The 16161-nt window shown below is 39.1% G+C and overlaps 1 protein-coding gene across 1 annotated transcript in view; it reads right to left on the bottom strand.

The window, feature by feature from the left end:
• cntn3a.1 (contactin 3a, tandem duplicate 1) overlaps positions 1–16161 on the bottom strand; it is a 120565-nt gene that overhangs the window by 33559 nt on the left and 70845 nt on the right. Inside the window, exons 9-11 of the mRNA XM_084721410.1 lie at positions 14965–15104; positions 6140–6272; positions 1019–1169 (exon numbers count right to left, since the gene is read on the bottom strand). Of these exons, the coding sequence (XP_084577536.1) occupies positions 1019–1169; positions 6140–6272; positions 14965–15104 (424 nt within the window). The remainder of the gene's footprint in view (positions 1–1018; positions 1170–6139; positions 6273–14964; positions 15105–16161) is intronic.

Genomic DNA, 16161 nt, shown 5'->3' with positions numbered 1-16161 from the left:
TATTCTAAGATTTCATCTAGAACCCTAGAACCCATCCAAGGGATTCTATTGTGAACTCTTTTATAATGTAGTTCAAAGAACACTCGATGAAAGAGTTTGTTAAGGATTGGCGTCTTCGGATGAAAAGGGTTTTCAACGGGACCCTTAGTTTTACAAAGAACCCTTGATGGACCATTTCATCGAGAAAAAAAAAAAAGGTTCTGCAGAAGCAAATGGTTCTGGGTAGAACCTCTGTTGTTCAAGAGGAATCCTTCTGGAACCATTATTTCTAAGAGTGCACCACATCTGCATATCACCCTGATTGCTGCCATGAGAGACAAAGCAGTGAATCCTGATCAATCACTGACCGCGGCATCACATCTTCAGGGGGAGAATTGGTTTTTCTTGTCTGATTAACATTTGTTTTTCCTTTTTCTTCTCCTCTCCAGCACACAGAGGTATTGCATTGATCTGTACTTAACCTGATTTCTAATAAAACAAGGTGTCCAGCTAGTTCCCCCAGTGTCACCACCACTATCACACAAGAATGTGTGTTGTTCAGCAGCTCACCATTGATCAGGCCCTTTTGGGGATTTCACCTGCTTCTCCCATGTCTCGATGGTAGCCTGGATCATCGTCTGCCTTGTGCTCTAATGACCCTCCAGGCCTTACATGCTGCTAATGAGCTGATGGATCAGTGCATCGATCCAAGTGCCGCAGTCTACGAACGGCCAATTACCTCAAGTAAACAGTGCAGAAACGGGCTCTGAGCACAGCCAGGAGAGCAAAGTACAATGGAGTTCAGGGAAGAAATGTAGATAGCAGGGGGAAAGTGGTGGAGTGCAGAACGTGTTATGCAATTCAAATTGTATTGTGTCACACTGTGGTTCTGTTCTTTGCAGTTTGTCACCATGAATATCAAGTAGGGAAAAATAAAATAACAAGTCGATGAAATACTATTCTGCAAGTAAAGCAGACAAACTAAACAATGGGCCCGTACACACTGCACTTACTGCTCTAACACAAAGAAACTCTGTACCTGTGGCTCTCTCTCAATGCTTCCTTCCCCTTCCTCCAAGAAATCACGCCCCGAGGAGACATCCTGGGCTTGCATTCGATCAGAACATCGCCACCCTGTCGGGCCAGAGTCTGGGCCTTCAGCAAGTTCTGGGAGAAGTCTGGAGCGATAGCTGATAGGAAGAGTGGAAAGAAAGGAAAGTAAGTATTGTGAGGGAGACAGAAGAAGTAGAAAAAAACAGGTTTAATTTACTGTCTGAGGAGACAGAGGAGCAAAGGCGGGGGGGGGGGCTACTGAGGAAATGAGAGCGGGGTAGCGTCCTAAAAACATGCAGGTCACTCCATCCATTAGGTAGGTCAGCTCTCACATCCTTCTCTTTCTCCACATACAGACTGACTGACTGACTTGCACACGTAAATGCAGGGGAACAGACACGGTGCATCATTTTTAAGAAGACATTTTATTTGAAAAAGGTGGGTTTTCCAATTCCATGAATTTTCCTTAGGAGGACATTATGCATTAAGAATTAAGCCGCGGGGGCTCTGAAGCAAAAATGAGAGAATGTAAAATGAGAGGGAGGCTTTGTTGCTGCTCCTTTAGGCCTTAATTACTAAGGCGCCGTCGTCTGGATCTGTTTTGTATGCGCACCGACTCAGCAGAAAGCTCTTCAAAGTGAACACGCAGCCTGGCGCCAGTGACATGGCTGAGCACCTGCCAACGCATGCTGGTGCACGTCCATACACAACAATACACACAGTGATACACATGTATTCATGCACACATCGCACTTCACAATTATTTCTTGACACCGAGTGTGAAATGCCAGCATTTCCTCCATCAGCACAACAGATATTTGTCTTCTCATAACACACATGGATTTATACGATCTCATATCTTAAAGCCAGAGTTGGAGGAATTATAGTTTCAATAAAAAGTCTTTATGCTCATGTATATTAAATGAATGTAGCGATGAACTATTCTTTTTATAGTTGGGAGGAACACAGGAACAAAGTAAGACATTCCTATCATGTTCTGTTTTTGATATTTGTTTTTCACTGATGCATGGTATACAGATAAACACTGAAATCTCATGATTGTGGTGAATAAAACAAGGCTGGGCAACGTATCAATGTTATATCGATATTGTGATATGAGACTAGATATTGTATTTTTGATACTGTTATATAATGATGTGGCATATGTTGTCTTTTCCTGGTTTTAAAGGCTATTCAAGCTGTTTTATTATTTGCCTTTACCCACTTGACCATTATATCTGCATTACTAATGTTTATTTATTAAAATTTTCAGTGTGCAAATATTTCATGAAAGCATCAACACTTATCCTTACATTACTTTTGCAATACCGATATTGGTATTTAGTCTATCCATATTGCCCAGCCCTTCTGTTGGATAGCTTCATCTCCAGCAATACATCATATTCTATAGGATCATAACCATTTTAACATTTACAGTATGTTATTTTAGAGAACACACATGGTCTCATAATACTTTGTAAAGTGTAAAGATGTTTGTGACGTTCAGGCTTTTCACTACTACACTTACTGATATGTTTCAAACCCACACACCTACAGTACAGTAGCATTAAAACATGTTCAGAGGCTCAGTGAGTTCCACCTGCATACATGCAGTTACTTTGCGTCAAGTTGCCAATCACAATTATGTACGTTTCGAAACACAAAGCATCTAAAAGCTGCTGTGTCAGGAGGTGAAGTGTTTTTGACAGACCCCTAAGACTTTATTTGACTAATGCCAGTGTGTCAAACTGCCACAGCAAAGTGCTGTGAGTGAAGTTTGCACTTAATTTCTAAAATAATAGGCCACTTATGTGGAAGCTAATGCCTACATGTATTGAGGAAAATACAGTCACAATTCACAACTCTTCTTGCCAGCATCTTAACCAGTTGGTGATCTGAAGGAGGACGAGGGGAGATGCTACACGACCAATAAAATCTTTGCATTCATATAAATCGCACTGGGACTCAAGTCAGTGTGGGAGACACACACACACACACACACACACACACACACACACACACACACACACACACACACACACACACACACACACACACACACACACACACACACACACACACGCGGGAGAGATGAGACGAGAGACAGAGAAATAAGTGAGTCAGAGAAAAATATTTCACATGGGCTGCTCTAAAAAGAGAAAAGTTAGAGAAAATTTTCCCAAGCGAAGGTCAACAATATGATAACTTGCATTATGATTCAGAGCCATTATATTGAAGAGGCCAAGTAGCTCAGCATATGTAGTCAACAACTGGCAAAAAGTACAATTTAAATAAGTTAAAACAATATTTCTTTTCACTTTTCAACTTAAACATGAGTGAATATAAATAACATGTATTCTAATGGTAAATAAATGTTTTCATTTTAAATAGAATAACAGTGCCATTTAAAAATAAAGTACCCAATAGAGTGCTTAAAATAAAGTGCTTCATTTTAAAGAAATGAAATAAAAAGTGTAACTTGAGTTTCCATTTTTTTCGTTTTTGTTAATTGTAACTTGTGCTAACTTTTACAAAGACATAATTTTTGCTTTATTTATTTATTTGTTTATTTACTATTTATCATCCCTCGGCTTCAGTGTGAAAACTGACAATAAAATCTTGGCTGGATAAGCTCGAGCTCATTTCTCTCACTGAACAAGAAGAACACCCCTGCCCTTGTAGCAGAGAGAGTTCAGGGGCAGAGGAGTTGCTTAGCTGAACATGTTGGTCTAGTCTGTCTGACTCATTGATCCTTTATCTGATGAAGTTAGAATCTATGGCTCCGACCACGGCTCTGAAAAATCAGCTGCCTAACTGTGCTGTGTGTCCTCCTAAGACCCGGCAATTCATTTTCGTCCTCTGTGAGGACACTGATGCCTTTGTCTCAAACATCATGCCTGTAGTTTATATGAGTCCTAATTTCCTCTAAAAAGCAAATCCTGGGCTTTCTAGTGATGTAACACTAATTAAGATTTTATAAGTTTTAAAATACACATTTTAACCCATGTCCTTTGAGGTGCACAAAATGACTTGCTTCCTCTCATTTTCAACCATTTTCCATACTTACATAGGAAACAGAGCACTGAGTGAATCTGATTTTTTGATCTGTGTGATGACATGATCACATGGGTACAGGTCAGACCACCAGGCCTCTGGGAGACCTGCACACGACAGACTGCAGTGTGCACTTTATTCAAATTGGTGAAGGGTTGAAGGATGTAGTGTTTGTTAAGTGCAGCATGTGTCTTAGAGTACAAGAACTTCTTCCCAGTGCAGCATTCATGACATGTAAGCATGTTATGTCATGTGTTTTAAGTGATTTCCACCATCAAAATTTACCCATTCAGCAGTTTTGAATGAAATAAAGTAAAAAAACTATACCATTAAAATGTCTGTTAAAATGACGAATGATATGATTTGTTTTACATTTATTGTCAGTGTTTATCAAAGGCGACAGAATGAATAAGAAAAGCAAAAAAACTTTCTTACATTCCACTTGCTTAAATTCTGCTTAAAAAAAAATCTAAATAATAAAAACTTTTTTCCTCCAATCCATGGAGCTGTCCGTGGTGCTGAAGTAGCAGGCAGATTTGTAATTTAAAGTTTTCTCAATCCTTCCATTTTGTCAGTTTTTGTCTTAGATCTATAACATGCTTTTAAACTACATAGCTTATAAAGTGAGTTACTTAAAAGAACCAGTTTTGTCACCCACTGGGCTATTCTGCCATTAAAAATTAACAAATCAGATCGTAACCTTCATGTTGCCTCCACCTGTGTGTCTGATTACATTTCCAACAACCTGCGCGCTCTTTGACTATTTTTAAGCCTGAAGGACGTCACAAATATAACACTGCTTTTACTGAGACTCCACATGCTGTGCGTTGGCATTTGCCTCCGAGTTCAACTTCCTGTCTCACTTTTCTAAACTGTGACACAAATCTTCCAAAATTCTATTTCTTCTACAATTAGTAACGCTAACATGAAATTCACTTACCTCACAGCATACATAGACACCTGACATATAGAACCTCAGTGAATTCGATATCTAGATAGATTCGATATTTCTGAATAACAGACTGTTGGATTGACACAGAATTGATCATAGACTCATAGATCATTTTTACATCAAATAATTTTCAAATTAATATTACATATCAATATTTAATCTTTTTAGTCAATGGTTAATAAGTGGGACAGGTCATTAGGGCAAAATAAACACATTTAGGCCGATTCAAGACCTGCGTCACCCTGTCTATTTTGGCATTATTAGATGCTCATTGTACATTATCTTTTACTCAAGCCATGTCTCCAGTCAAAATAATATAATTGTTATACATAATACTAAACATGGCAGTGAGTGGTTAGATACAATCAGGAGATTATTTTATTTACTTACATAACATAATATATAACCAACAAAGCAAAGAGTTTCTCTTATCGTCTGCTGTTCTCAGTGCACACAGCTGCTCATTCCCCAGCAAACCAGTCAGTTCCACTTTCCCAGCTGAGGGCTGACCATCATCAGTGTAGTCACTTGATCATGAGAACAGGACCAGGGTGCACTTTTGGGCAAACTACTGGCAAAACAACAGTAGACACGAATGCTCTTTTCTCAGTTTGCTCAACACAGAGGCAAGAACAGACACAAATTTATTTATTATCTGCTTTATCTGCTCTGCTTTAATAGAAGGGGGAGTTTTAGTTTATCCTTCAGATGTGCAATAAAGCCATTTATTTTTTGCTAAATATGGTTCAAACAAGAAAATAGAAAAAGAGTAATGATTAAAAATGAGCATTAGGGGAAAATGTTTTTTGAAAAATTATCTTCGTGATCCAACTGGCAAAACTGCAGACATGTGTCGCAAATGTTCTGCCAGTGTGACTGTGGGTGGAGGAGATATGGCCTCAAATGTGGACCTTTAATCAAAGCGCCTCCACCAGGCTGACTGCTGTCGTATTTATTTTGGCAGCTTTTGCACATTAATCATCTTTGCCAAATTTAAGCATCCATCATGTACCATCTAACAGCTATTAAAGACATGGCATGAGAACAACTCCACTGAATGTATTTACAGAAATCAACAAAGTCTTGCCTGTTTGGACTTACCTATGACTCGGAGCTCAGCGTTGGTGAAGATTCGGCCGTGCTTGTTCTCTGCCACACACTGGTACATGCCGATGTCGGCCAGATTCAAGCTGCTGATCGTCAGCACTCCATTATTCGCCTGTACCCTGTCCTGCTAAAGACAAACACACACACAGATACACACATGATTCAAAGTGGAATCTGCTGTGCTAACCTGACAACAAACACTAAACAGGTTTAGACAAGATGAACAGTCAGCGGGAGGCTTGAGTGGATGCCTCTGGTGCAATAATATGCCCCAGTATAGAACAAGGTTCACATCCAACCATGACCTCAAGTGTGCCATGACTGCTGTTTGATTCTTAAAGTATTTAGGCCCTTGGTTAATCAATAAGTAATGAATATGCTGTTATCAAAATCATAGTGTGCTTCTTTTTTGTTGCACATCCATGCTGATGCTTAAAGGTGCATTAATTGATTTTTTTTAGCCACTTGAGCCCTATTACCCTGGACAAAAAAACTAACCCCCACTAACATTTGGCTTTTTTCTTCAATGGGAAAGGACACAACTGGCACTCACGGGCCAAATTACTCTTTATGAGTATTTATCGTCTCCAGCTCCGATTGACAGTGATGTAAACATGACACCCAGGTGGACACACTAATTTTCAGCGCAGGAAATGAATGCTTGTTACCCCTTTTGCTCCTTTTTCATACACATGTGCCGCTTGGCTTGTCTCAGTTTGACTTGGTGCATCAGCCCATAACAGCAGAGACTGCACCTGCTTGAAGGTGTGTGTAAAACTGTCTGTCTGGGACAGAAAAACAAATTAGAATTCAGTTTTGTTCCCATTACAAGATAGGGCAATAGGGAATAAATGCCACTCATCTTGAAATTCAATAGATGGTTCAATAGTAACAATACAGCCAGTTGTAGCAATACATTCACAGTAGTAGCTATACATGCAGTTGTTCACAGTTCATATAGAAAGCAGTCCTTACAGAGCACTCAGAGGGTGTAATTTCATCAGACAACAGGTACAACTGTAACATCACTTGAATTGTAACAATGCGTTTTTTTCCAAAAGGAAGGCGTGGCTCCAGAAATGTAAAAACACACATATCATGCAACTAATTATATTTCTTACTAGCATCCAAATGTGAATTGTCTGCAATAAACTCCATCAAAGATCAAGGAAAAATAACTGAACTTTATGCTTCACAAGAACAAGCAATAAAATCGATCGTGATGTTTGCACTTGTAGATTTACATTTCAATGAAGACTGGACTATTGGCCTTGGTGGAGGTCTGCACTTTCCAAATGCCCTTGTAGTTCCCTGTGGTTTTGTCACTACAGTAACAACATTACAGGCAGGCATTTGATCCATTGTTAATAAGAAAATATTGTTCAGTGGAGCCTCTGTTGAGAAAAGAAGATAAAATCATCGGAGTTTCTGTCTAAACAGCACACTAACAAGTTACAGTAACTGGCCTCAGATTCACATGAGACATCCTGGCCCTTAAAATACCATCTGAGAGACCTCAGTGGATGATCCCTTAGCAAATCTGACAATGATCCCTAAAAGGAGTGACACCTGTTTATATAACAATGCCATTATATAAACAGAACACATGACACAGTAAAAGCATACTAGATCCAAGGTTTCAGTTATTTTCTGATCTTTGTATTTGTCTTATGTTGCATCTTCTTGTCTTATCGGTACTGTGTGATTTCAATTGTGCTTTTTTATTGTTGTTTTGGTGTGGAAAACACACAGCCAGCTTCTTTTCAGAAACTAATGAGCATCCAAATGAACAATAAAGAATGACATATATGAACCTTTAAATTCTACAAGCTAACAAAAGTTATCTGGCCTATATAATTCCCTAATTTGCTGCCTCTATTTAAAGCCTGGCAATTTTACACTCATGTCAGTATAAAGAAATAACCATCCAGCACTAAAGGCTTTATAAATGCTCAGTTTTTACACTTAGCACTTAGGATGATGACGGTCACCAGCAGTTACAGTGGAGACTCACAGGTTGACCTGTTTGATGGTGGCCCATTGTAAAAAAGTTCTCACCAAAACAGCAACATTTTTTATGACACTGTTTCTTGACTTTACTCCTAAGACTGATTGTGTGCAGTTTACTATATTTCTAATAGTTTCAAGTAATAATGTTTGGTTATTTTCTATGGTTCGATAAAATGGTATACATGAAGTACTAAAAGGTCACTGTAAATTCTTTCTTACTGTCTTGCTTGGAGCAGCATCTGGAGCATTTACCATCATTTAGACCAGCCGTTCCCAAACTTTGCGTTGTGACCCAGTTGCCAATTGGCAGAGTGTGTTGTGTAGAGGTAAGAGTTCAGTACTGTTGGCTCCACAAAAGCCAGTCAAACTGCAGAGGACAGGTCTCAATGGGTTCTCCAAGTTTTTGGACAGTGGAAAAGTAAGTCAGTCATGTGGTGTGTTATGAGTACTTGATAAATCTAGTTCTTATGGCAATTCATGACATATTTTTGTAAGTTTGGGTGTTTAGGAAAAACCAAACTTCAAACTGAAAAAGTTTGGGAACCACTAGTTTAGACTAAGCTTTCTATGGTTTATATAGTAATCTTAACAATAATTAACCAATGCAACAGCATCCTTTTGTTGTTTACCACAAACTATTTCAGGACTTTTGTAAGGAAGGTGTGAGATATTTTTTAAGGAGGGCTTACAAAGAGCCTAATTAGAGCCATAACTGTATCACATACTAGGTGTTAATATGAGAATGCCGGACTAAATCTGCTTCGAGGTGGGTAATTAGGGCTATATATGGACATTTTAAGTACCATGATGCCAACTGTGTTCATTCTGATGAATGGCCTGATCTAATTCAAGCTTTAGCCACACTTTTTCTCTCCTTGGGGGGGTTGATAATTGAAACACTGCTAATTTTCTGTGGTCTTAATAGGCCCGCAGTGACTGGATGTAACCCCCCTCTGCTTTACATAGCACTGAGACATTATCAAACTGTGGTTGAAATCAGACCTCTGAGGAATTAGTTAGGAATAAGCTGCAGCAAGTAGGCTATTCTGTACTCCTGAAAGTACTGTGGGGTGTTAGGTAGAAAAGAAATATGATATGTTGTTTGTTTTAAAGTAAATAACATAAGATTTTAAATATGCCTACACAGAGTACAGATAGTAAAAACAAAGTTCTCTTCTTCCCACTGCTCCTTTTTGACCTTTACAAGGTTTAGCACTTTTTTCTGCTCCCTTTTTATAGTTGTGTCAATTTGAGTGTGGCAGCACTCATTGTTCTTGCCCTTGATCTTTCCCATTGAGTGTAGCTGGACCTTTTAATGTCACTGACAAAGTAGTCCAGAGGGTCCTGCCGCCAGTCTGTCTGTCGTCTGGAATCATTACAGCACTGGCACTTGAAAAGACAAGGACTGTCCCTTAACATCAGTCAGTGACACTGCTGAGGAGCTTCAAACAGGGCTTGTTCTGAGGTCCAGTCACACGATGGACACACGGCTGACCTGGCGCTAAAGCCGCCGCCAGAGGGGGTCTTGGGTGAGGAAGGATACAGCAGTTTCCAAGTGGAACACAAGTCCCTGGATTTTTTTGGCCGGGACTGGATGCTTATATGTGTGTTCAAGGGGAAAAGGATGATAGAGAGGAAGGGGGAGGAACAGAAAGAAAGCGACTTTGAATAGATGATAGATGGTCCTTTTTAGGTTACACAGTGCAAGGGCCCAGGGGGATGAAAGAGATGAAAGAGATCTGTGTAAGTGCATGGGTCGGTGCCACACTACGCTATTCTGTACCCACTGCCCTGTTAAAAAAAACCCTCAGAGACTCCGTGGTGGCTCTATCACAATCTCTTTAGCACTGCAGACAAATGGTGGCATTCGTCTACTTCATGGCGATCATTAATTATGCTCGACTCTTCTCTGATACCAGCACTGTTTCAAGTTGAGCTGTGAAAAGGAGAATCATTTATGCTCTGTTGTATGCTGATGATGTAATGATCCTTCTCCTGATTGCAGTTAAGTTTGCCAACTTGTTTTTCATAGCCCTCTCCCAGTTTTAGATTTCCTATACCTTTTCCAAAGTCAAATTCAAGCACTTTTTAAGCATAACTTTTCAAGCTACTCTGGTAAATTAGATTTACACACAAATGTCTACTCAAATTTATTAGTTCACTTCTTCAAAAAAAAATATCTGTTTTTTAAACATATATATATAATTTTGGGGCTTTTATTAATTGTTGAATCTATAGAACAGTTGAAGAAAGGGGAAAAGAGAGTGGAGGAATGACATGGAGCAAAGGGCTTTCAGCCAGAGTCGAACCCACGGCCTCAGTACATGGGGTAAACACTAACCAACTGAGCTACCAGGCCACCAAAAATTAGAAAGAACTAGATAATGTTTTGTGATAGAATTATATTAAAGGAAAACACACAAAGTTTCATGTTTCAAAATGTGTCACCTGTCTGTAAGAGAAGTGAATGCAGTGGAGTCTGTAATTTAGATTTCCAACGTATCTGTAAATCATAGTCACTTCAGTTAACCACCTAGTTGCTATGGATTGATCAAACAGTGACATTTTTAGTCGCAGTAGGGAATGAAACTGTTAACATCATTAGCAGACATTTAAAGGCAAAGTTAGATGTTATATTACACAGTCCATCTATGAATGTACCGTATTCAGCTTACAAAACTTGAACTTGAACCATATTATATCATCCTCAATTTAACAATCTTATAGTCAATTCAACAACTTGGAGTGGCAAGTGTAGTCATCTTCATTTTGAGCGAAAGTCAAAATGTCAAAAAGTCAAAAGTTTTTTGTTAATCTGAAACTATTCAGTCAGATAACATTTTTTTTAAATGAAAGTAATGCAATTAAAATTCCAAACAGTTTCATCCAAAATCCAAGCACTTTTCAAACCTTGAAAAAATTACATTATATTCAGGTGTTTTCAAGGATTTTCATGCACTGACCCTGCAGTCACAATTCTCCCGTTTCTCACAATTTATGACACATTTTCACACCTTTTTTTTTCCTTTTCATTAGCTGTTTCTCACACTGTCAAATTTACTGAATCCACCTGATCAACAATACCACTACTCTAAACTTGCTGTATCCAGCAGCAGAAGGTTTTAAAGGAAAGACACATATTTTTCTGAGAGCAGTCCAATTCACATACACTTAGAAAAACATTTCTAAATCTTTTCTTTTTCTGTGTTTTTGAGATAAAATTTGAAATTGGATTAGATAAGCCTAAAGGCTGTGGTCCCAATGCGATTTCCAGCTAATAATGTCAGTTTTGGTCGTCTATAAGCATCTGTTTGCCAATAAACGTGTACTTGTTATTTTCCTTCTTACTGCAATCACCACAAATTTTCATTTAAAGGGTCAGTCTCATGTTGAGATCAGATCATGGATCTATTAAAACACCTATGGATCAACGTTGTCACATACAAGTCAGGCACACACATTACATACAGCCCTATCCCTTAAAAGAGCTATGCTACGTTTATGAAGGTATGCTTTAATAAAGTCCAACAAAGTGTTATTATTAAGGCAATCACTGTAAAAGGCCATCCCACGAGAATATGCTGCTTTGTCATCATAATCAGAAAAACTTCATATCATGACAGCCCTCACCAGAATACAGGAAACAAGTTTCATATTTTCCTGGGGGAGGACCCCAAGACTCCAACTTCGGTTTTGAAATCCTCCCTAGTTTTGAGGTCTCAAGGTTGAAAAGTATGATTGCAGTAGGTTTTTTGAAAGCGTGCCACAACATCAGTAACTCCTCAGAAGGCTTTGGAGGTCAAAGGTAGTAAAAATCTCAAAAAACACACACTCATGTACGTAACTAAAAGACAAGCTGGTGGTGGAGTGGAAAAATACAAGCATGAGTGGGTCCTTGTTTCAGCGGGGTGACATTTTGAAGTGACAGCCCTCCTCTGCGCCATTTAAATCCCTTGGAGGAGGCCCAAATTGAGGTGGAGAGAGAGAGGGAAAAGTGGGAAGATGAAGGATTGAAAGAGAGCGTAAGAAAGAGAAAGAGAGCATGAGAGATGCTGAGATAACGTGAGAGAGGTAGAGGAGGACTGATCCATTCTAATGAGGAATAACAAATGGCCCCCTTGGCCTTCCTCTCCTTCTCCCTCTCTCTCTACATCGCTGACCTTTGGGTTTGGAAATTGATTTACTGTTGCCGCTGTTGACGGTGGCATTTTGAAAATGGTAACACCCCACCTCATTAATATAGCCACATGTACAGAGAATATGTTACCTTGGCCACCCACCAAAGGAATTTTTTACAATGTTATTTACAAATCAATAGTGGAGATGCACAGGTGGAGTGATAAGGGTTTCCTGTGGTTAAGGATGTGAGCCAAATAGAGGAAGTGACCTTTGTGAGCGCTTCAATATTAACAAATACCACGCCAGCCATAAATGACAGAGAGAGGAGATGTTCATGACAATAATGTCTATTTATACGGATTAAATTTTGACTTGCTGCACACACAGGATTTGCAGATAACTACTTCTGTGTCATAATGGCAAACCATTTAGAGTGCAAAATTCTTCTAACTCTCACCGTATGTGCATTGTGATCCGACTCTCCAATTAAAGCGCCCCAGATTTCAGATATCATCTTAGCTTTCAATCCAAGTTACAGAAGACTAAAACCCACCTGCCCCCTTTAAAGACATGTCCAACAAAACAGTAACAGTCCAGTGTTGGGCTCATTACCCAATCCAAACACTTTCATTGACTGCGATTCACTGGAGCAGTTCTTTGTAGGCAGAAAGCACACTCACTCCAGCAGCACAATAACACAAAACAAGGCAAATTGCCTAAATGTGAAATGTATTTTGGATGATAAGGCATTTTTCATCCTCCCCAGAGAGAAGAGACTTAATGATAAAATTGAGAGTAGCAGATAGGAGAGATTGAGCACTAAATTGTCGACAGAGTCCCTGGTTGATGACAGGCAGAAAATGGCATCGCTTTGGCTTCTTTGCAAAACACAAACACCCTCGCCCAACACACACACACACACACACACACACACACACACACACACACACACACACACACACACACACACACACTTAAACACACTTTTGATGCCAAATTTAGTCCCAAGCAAATACAGCCATTTCAAAGTGACACATTCTTGCCAAGAACAAGCCTATGAGTTGGAAATATTATTTGCTTCTAAGCAAAATGAATAAAAAAACAGTCCATCCCTTTACTAAAATGGTTCTGAATCTAGTGTAATCTTATCATCTTTCATCTTACACATTAAGTTACGTTTATCTCCACCAACTCAACCGCCGAGAGGCTGTTATAATGAAAATAACATTGACTCTCTGCTAACAATAACAAAAGCCATTTCAATATAAGCCTGTCAGACTCAGCCTTGTAGCTTTCAGGAGTCTTAATGTGTTTGTTGTTAAAATAGTGCGGCCCAGATCGTATGATTAGGTGTTGATTAAAGTTGCTAAGCACAAATTCCAATTTTTTATTTTCTTTCTCATACCACCCACAGGTCTCATTGATACATATACAATACGTAGAAAGTATATCTGTCTGAGTGACTGACTTCTTCAACTAGTCTAAAAGAAAGAAAACACTCACTTTTTTCATCAATGAGGTTAAATGCTGTCTGAAAAAATATTGCATGTAGTATAAGACATTTGAAGCTGTTAATAGCCACTCTTCAACAAACAAACTGTGTTTTAAATGTCCCTGAAATGTGTGGCACTTTGTGCCATGTATTATGGACATTGCATATTATCCTACAACTCACTAAATGCGTCGTCTTTTCAGACCGAGCAGGATCACAGAGTCTGCAGGTAAACAATATGTCAGCTGCCAGTGTGGCTAATGTTAGCAGTGCTCCCAGCAGGTCCACATGTCTGTATTGAATGTGGTCCGGTAGACTGATTCTATGTCAGTTTGTTCTAACACAGCCTACATACAATCTTATTTTCATTTTCTAGATCAAATACTGCCAAACTGCACTGGCTTTATCTATCCCACTATGCTGATAACAACATCTGGGCCATTCAGGCATTATTGGTAGAGGAGGGCCGCCATGTGCTAGAGCTGCAGCCCTGGCTAGTGGTGGACAGCTGTGTAACATCTTAGATGCAACAGTTAACTAGCATTGAACATGAAAAAAAAATCAATAATTCAGTCAATCAGTTTTTACCACAGATCCCCCAAAAACAAACCAAATCAGGAAATAAAGATTGAAGTAACAGCATCTGTATTCAGATTTCAATAACAGATAATATGTAAAATATATAGACAGTAATAAATGATGTGGTATCTGATCAGTGCATGGAGCTGCGTACCTGCCAATACCCAATCCCATATTTTAGGCAGTATCAGAGGCATTTTGTGAAACTGTGGTACTGTTACAACTCGTTGGTTTTTTTGGTTTAAATTGGATGAGGATGATGAAGTGTTTGAAAAATCCAAAGTAACAGCTGCAGTTCAAACTAAATATTTCAGTGAAGTTGTAACACAGGCCAGGGGTGAAGCTTTGCCAGCAACTGATCTGCACTACCATAATTTGAACTAGTTTTCTGGTTTGGGAATAAAGTCAGTATTTGATTATTTTACCATTGTTTATTCATTACTTGGAAATACAATGAAAGTGTGGTGGACACTTGATTTTTCTGATTTTTTGTGCTACTGGGGGATTTGTGTTGTATGGTGGAAAGAACTGTAGATCATTGTTTGTCTTCTCATGTTCATATTATTGTTTATATTATTGAAATCAATTTTAAAAACTCAGATAAAGAAAAATCCCTCACTTCCATGTAGTCCAGAGGCTCTCCGTTCTTCAGCCAGCGGTACGAGGGTTTGGGCTTGGCGCTGGCTTTGCATTCCCACACCAGAGTGTCATCAATGGTCTTCTGAACGTCCTGAGGCTTCTCCGTCAAGTGAGGTGCAGCTGCGAGGTCACACAACAGCACATACTGTAAATTAACACTTTAAGGCTGCACGAATGCTTGAGCATTACCAGAACATAGCAGTTTCAGAATAAATCAATGAACCAACCAAGCGGGCAATTAAGTTCATTAAGGAAGCATCCAAGGGCACAAATCATAAATCCACTTCCAATTAACCCAAAGCTAACCTCCACTTGAAAAATATATAAATATATAGGAATAAAAACAGCTGTTTGAGCTCAAAATGGAGAAAGATCAATAGTGAATGGTGAAAATCCCTGACTGTTGGATTCAAAGCGAAAAGATAAGCCACTGGATTTGCTACAACTACAATGAATTAACTAAAATGATGCAGATCTTTTACAAGCATCAGCTTTACTGACTGTATTATATTTCTTGCCATGCTCACAATGGAGGGTTGTCATTCTTTTTTAGTGCAGTTAATAACACAGGTTATATTCCCCTTTTGTCTTTTGAAACCTCTGAAATCCATAGAGAAAATGCCTCTATATTTATGATGGTGGTCCTAGTGTCACATAAACGACTAGCACCTTATCTCTGGCGACAGTGCAACAAGATTTATGGCCCTTGTGAATCACCCACATAAATACCGGACGCCCTCCCAGGGTCAAGGGGAACAAGATAGTTGAGTCAGTCTGCCTGCTTACCTAGCTGTGTTTCTTTGATAATATAATAATAATTATAATGCAATTCAATTTTCTCAATTGAAATAGCCATTTGTCTTATCTATCTCAGACTACAGTCACAGCTGTAACAGTACCTGTGGTAAATCCAGTGTCAGGGACTTTTTAGCTGGGTGAATACTCACCTCCACACTGGGACTTAAACCAAATGTTTTCCACACAAAATAAAGACTCTCCTATCACCAGGATAATGTGGCTATGTGTGAATCTGTTAAGTCAAAAACAATGTTCAAGTTTTTTATCATATGTGCATAGCACTATACGTCGTCTATATGCTAGCATCTGGCCCAACAATGATAAAGAAGTTGTTCGGATGAGAACAAAGAGGAGTGGATTGCAGTGTTTCTGGGGAACC

The sequence above is a fragment of the Lutjanus erythropterus genome, chromosome 6, assembly GCF_056507025.1.
Source record: "Lutjanus erythropterus isolate fLutEry1 chromosome 6, fLutEry1.hap2, whole genome shotgun sequence".
NCBI classification, from domain to species: Eukaryota; Metazoa; Chordata; class Actinopteri; order Lutjaniformes; family Lutjanidae; genus Lutjanus; species Lutjanus erythropterus.
Note: the sequence above shows the minus strand (reverse complement) of the source record. Positions and strands in the feature narration are given on the sequence as shown.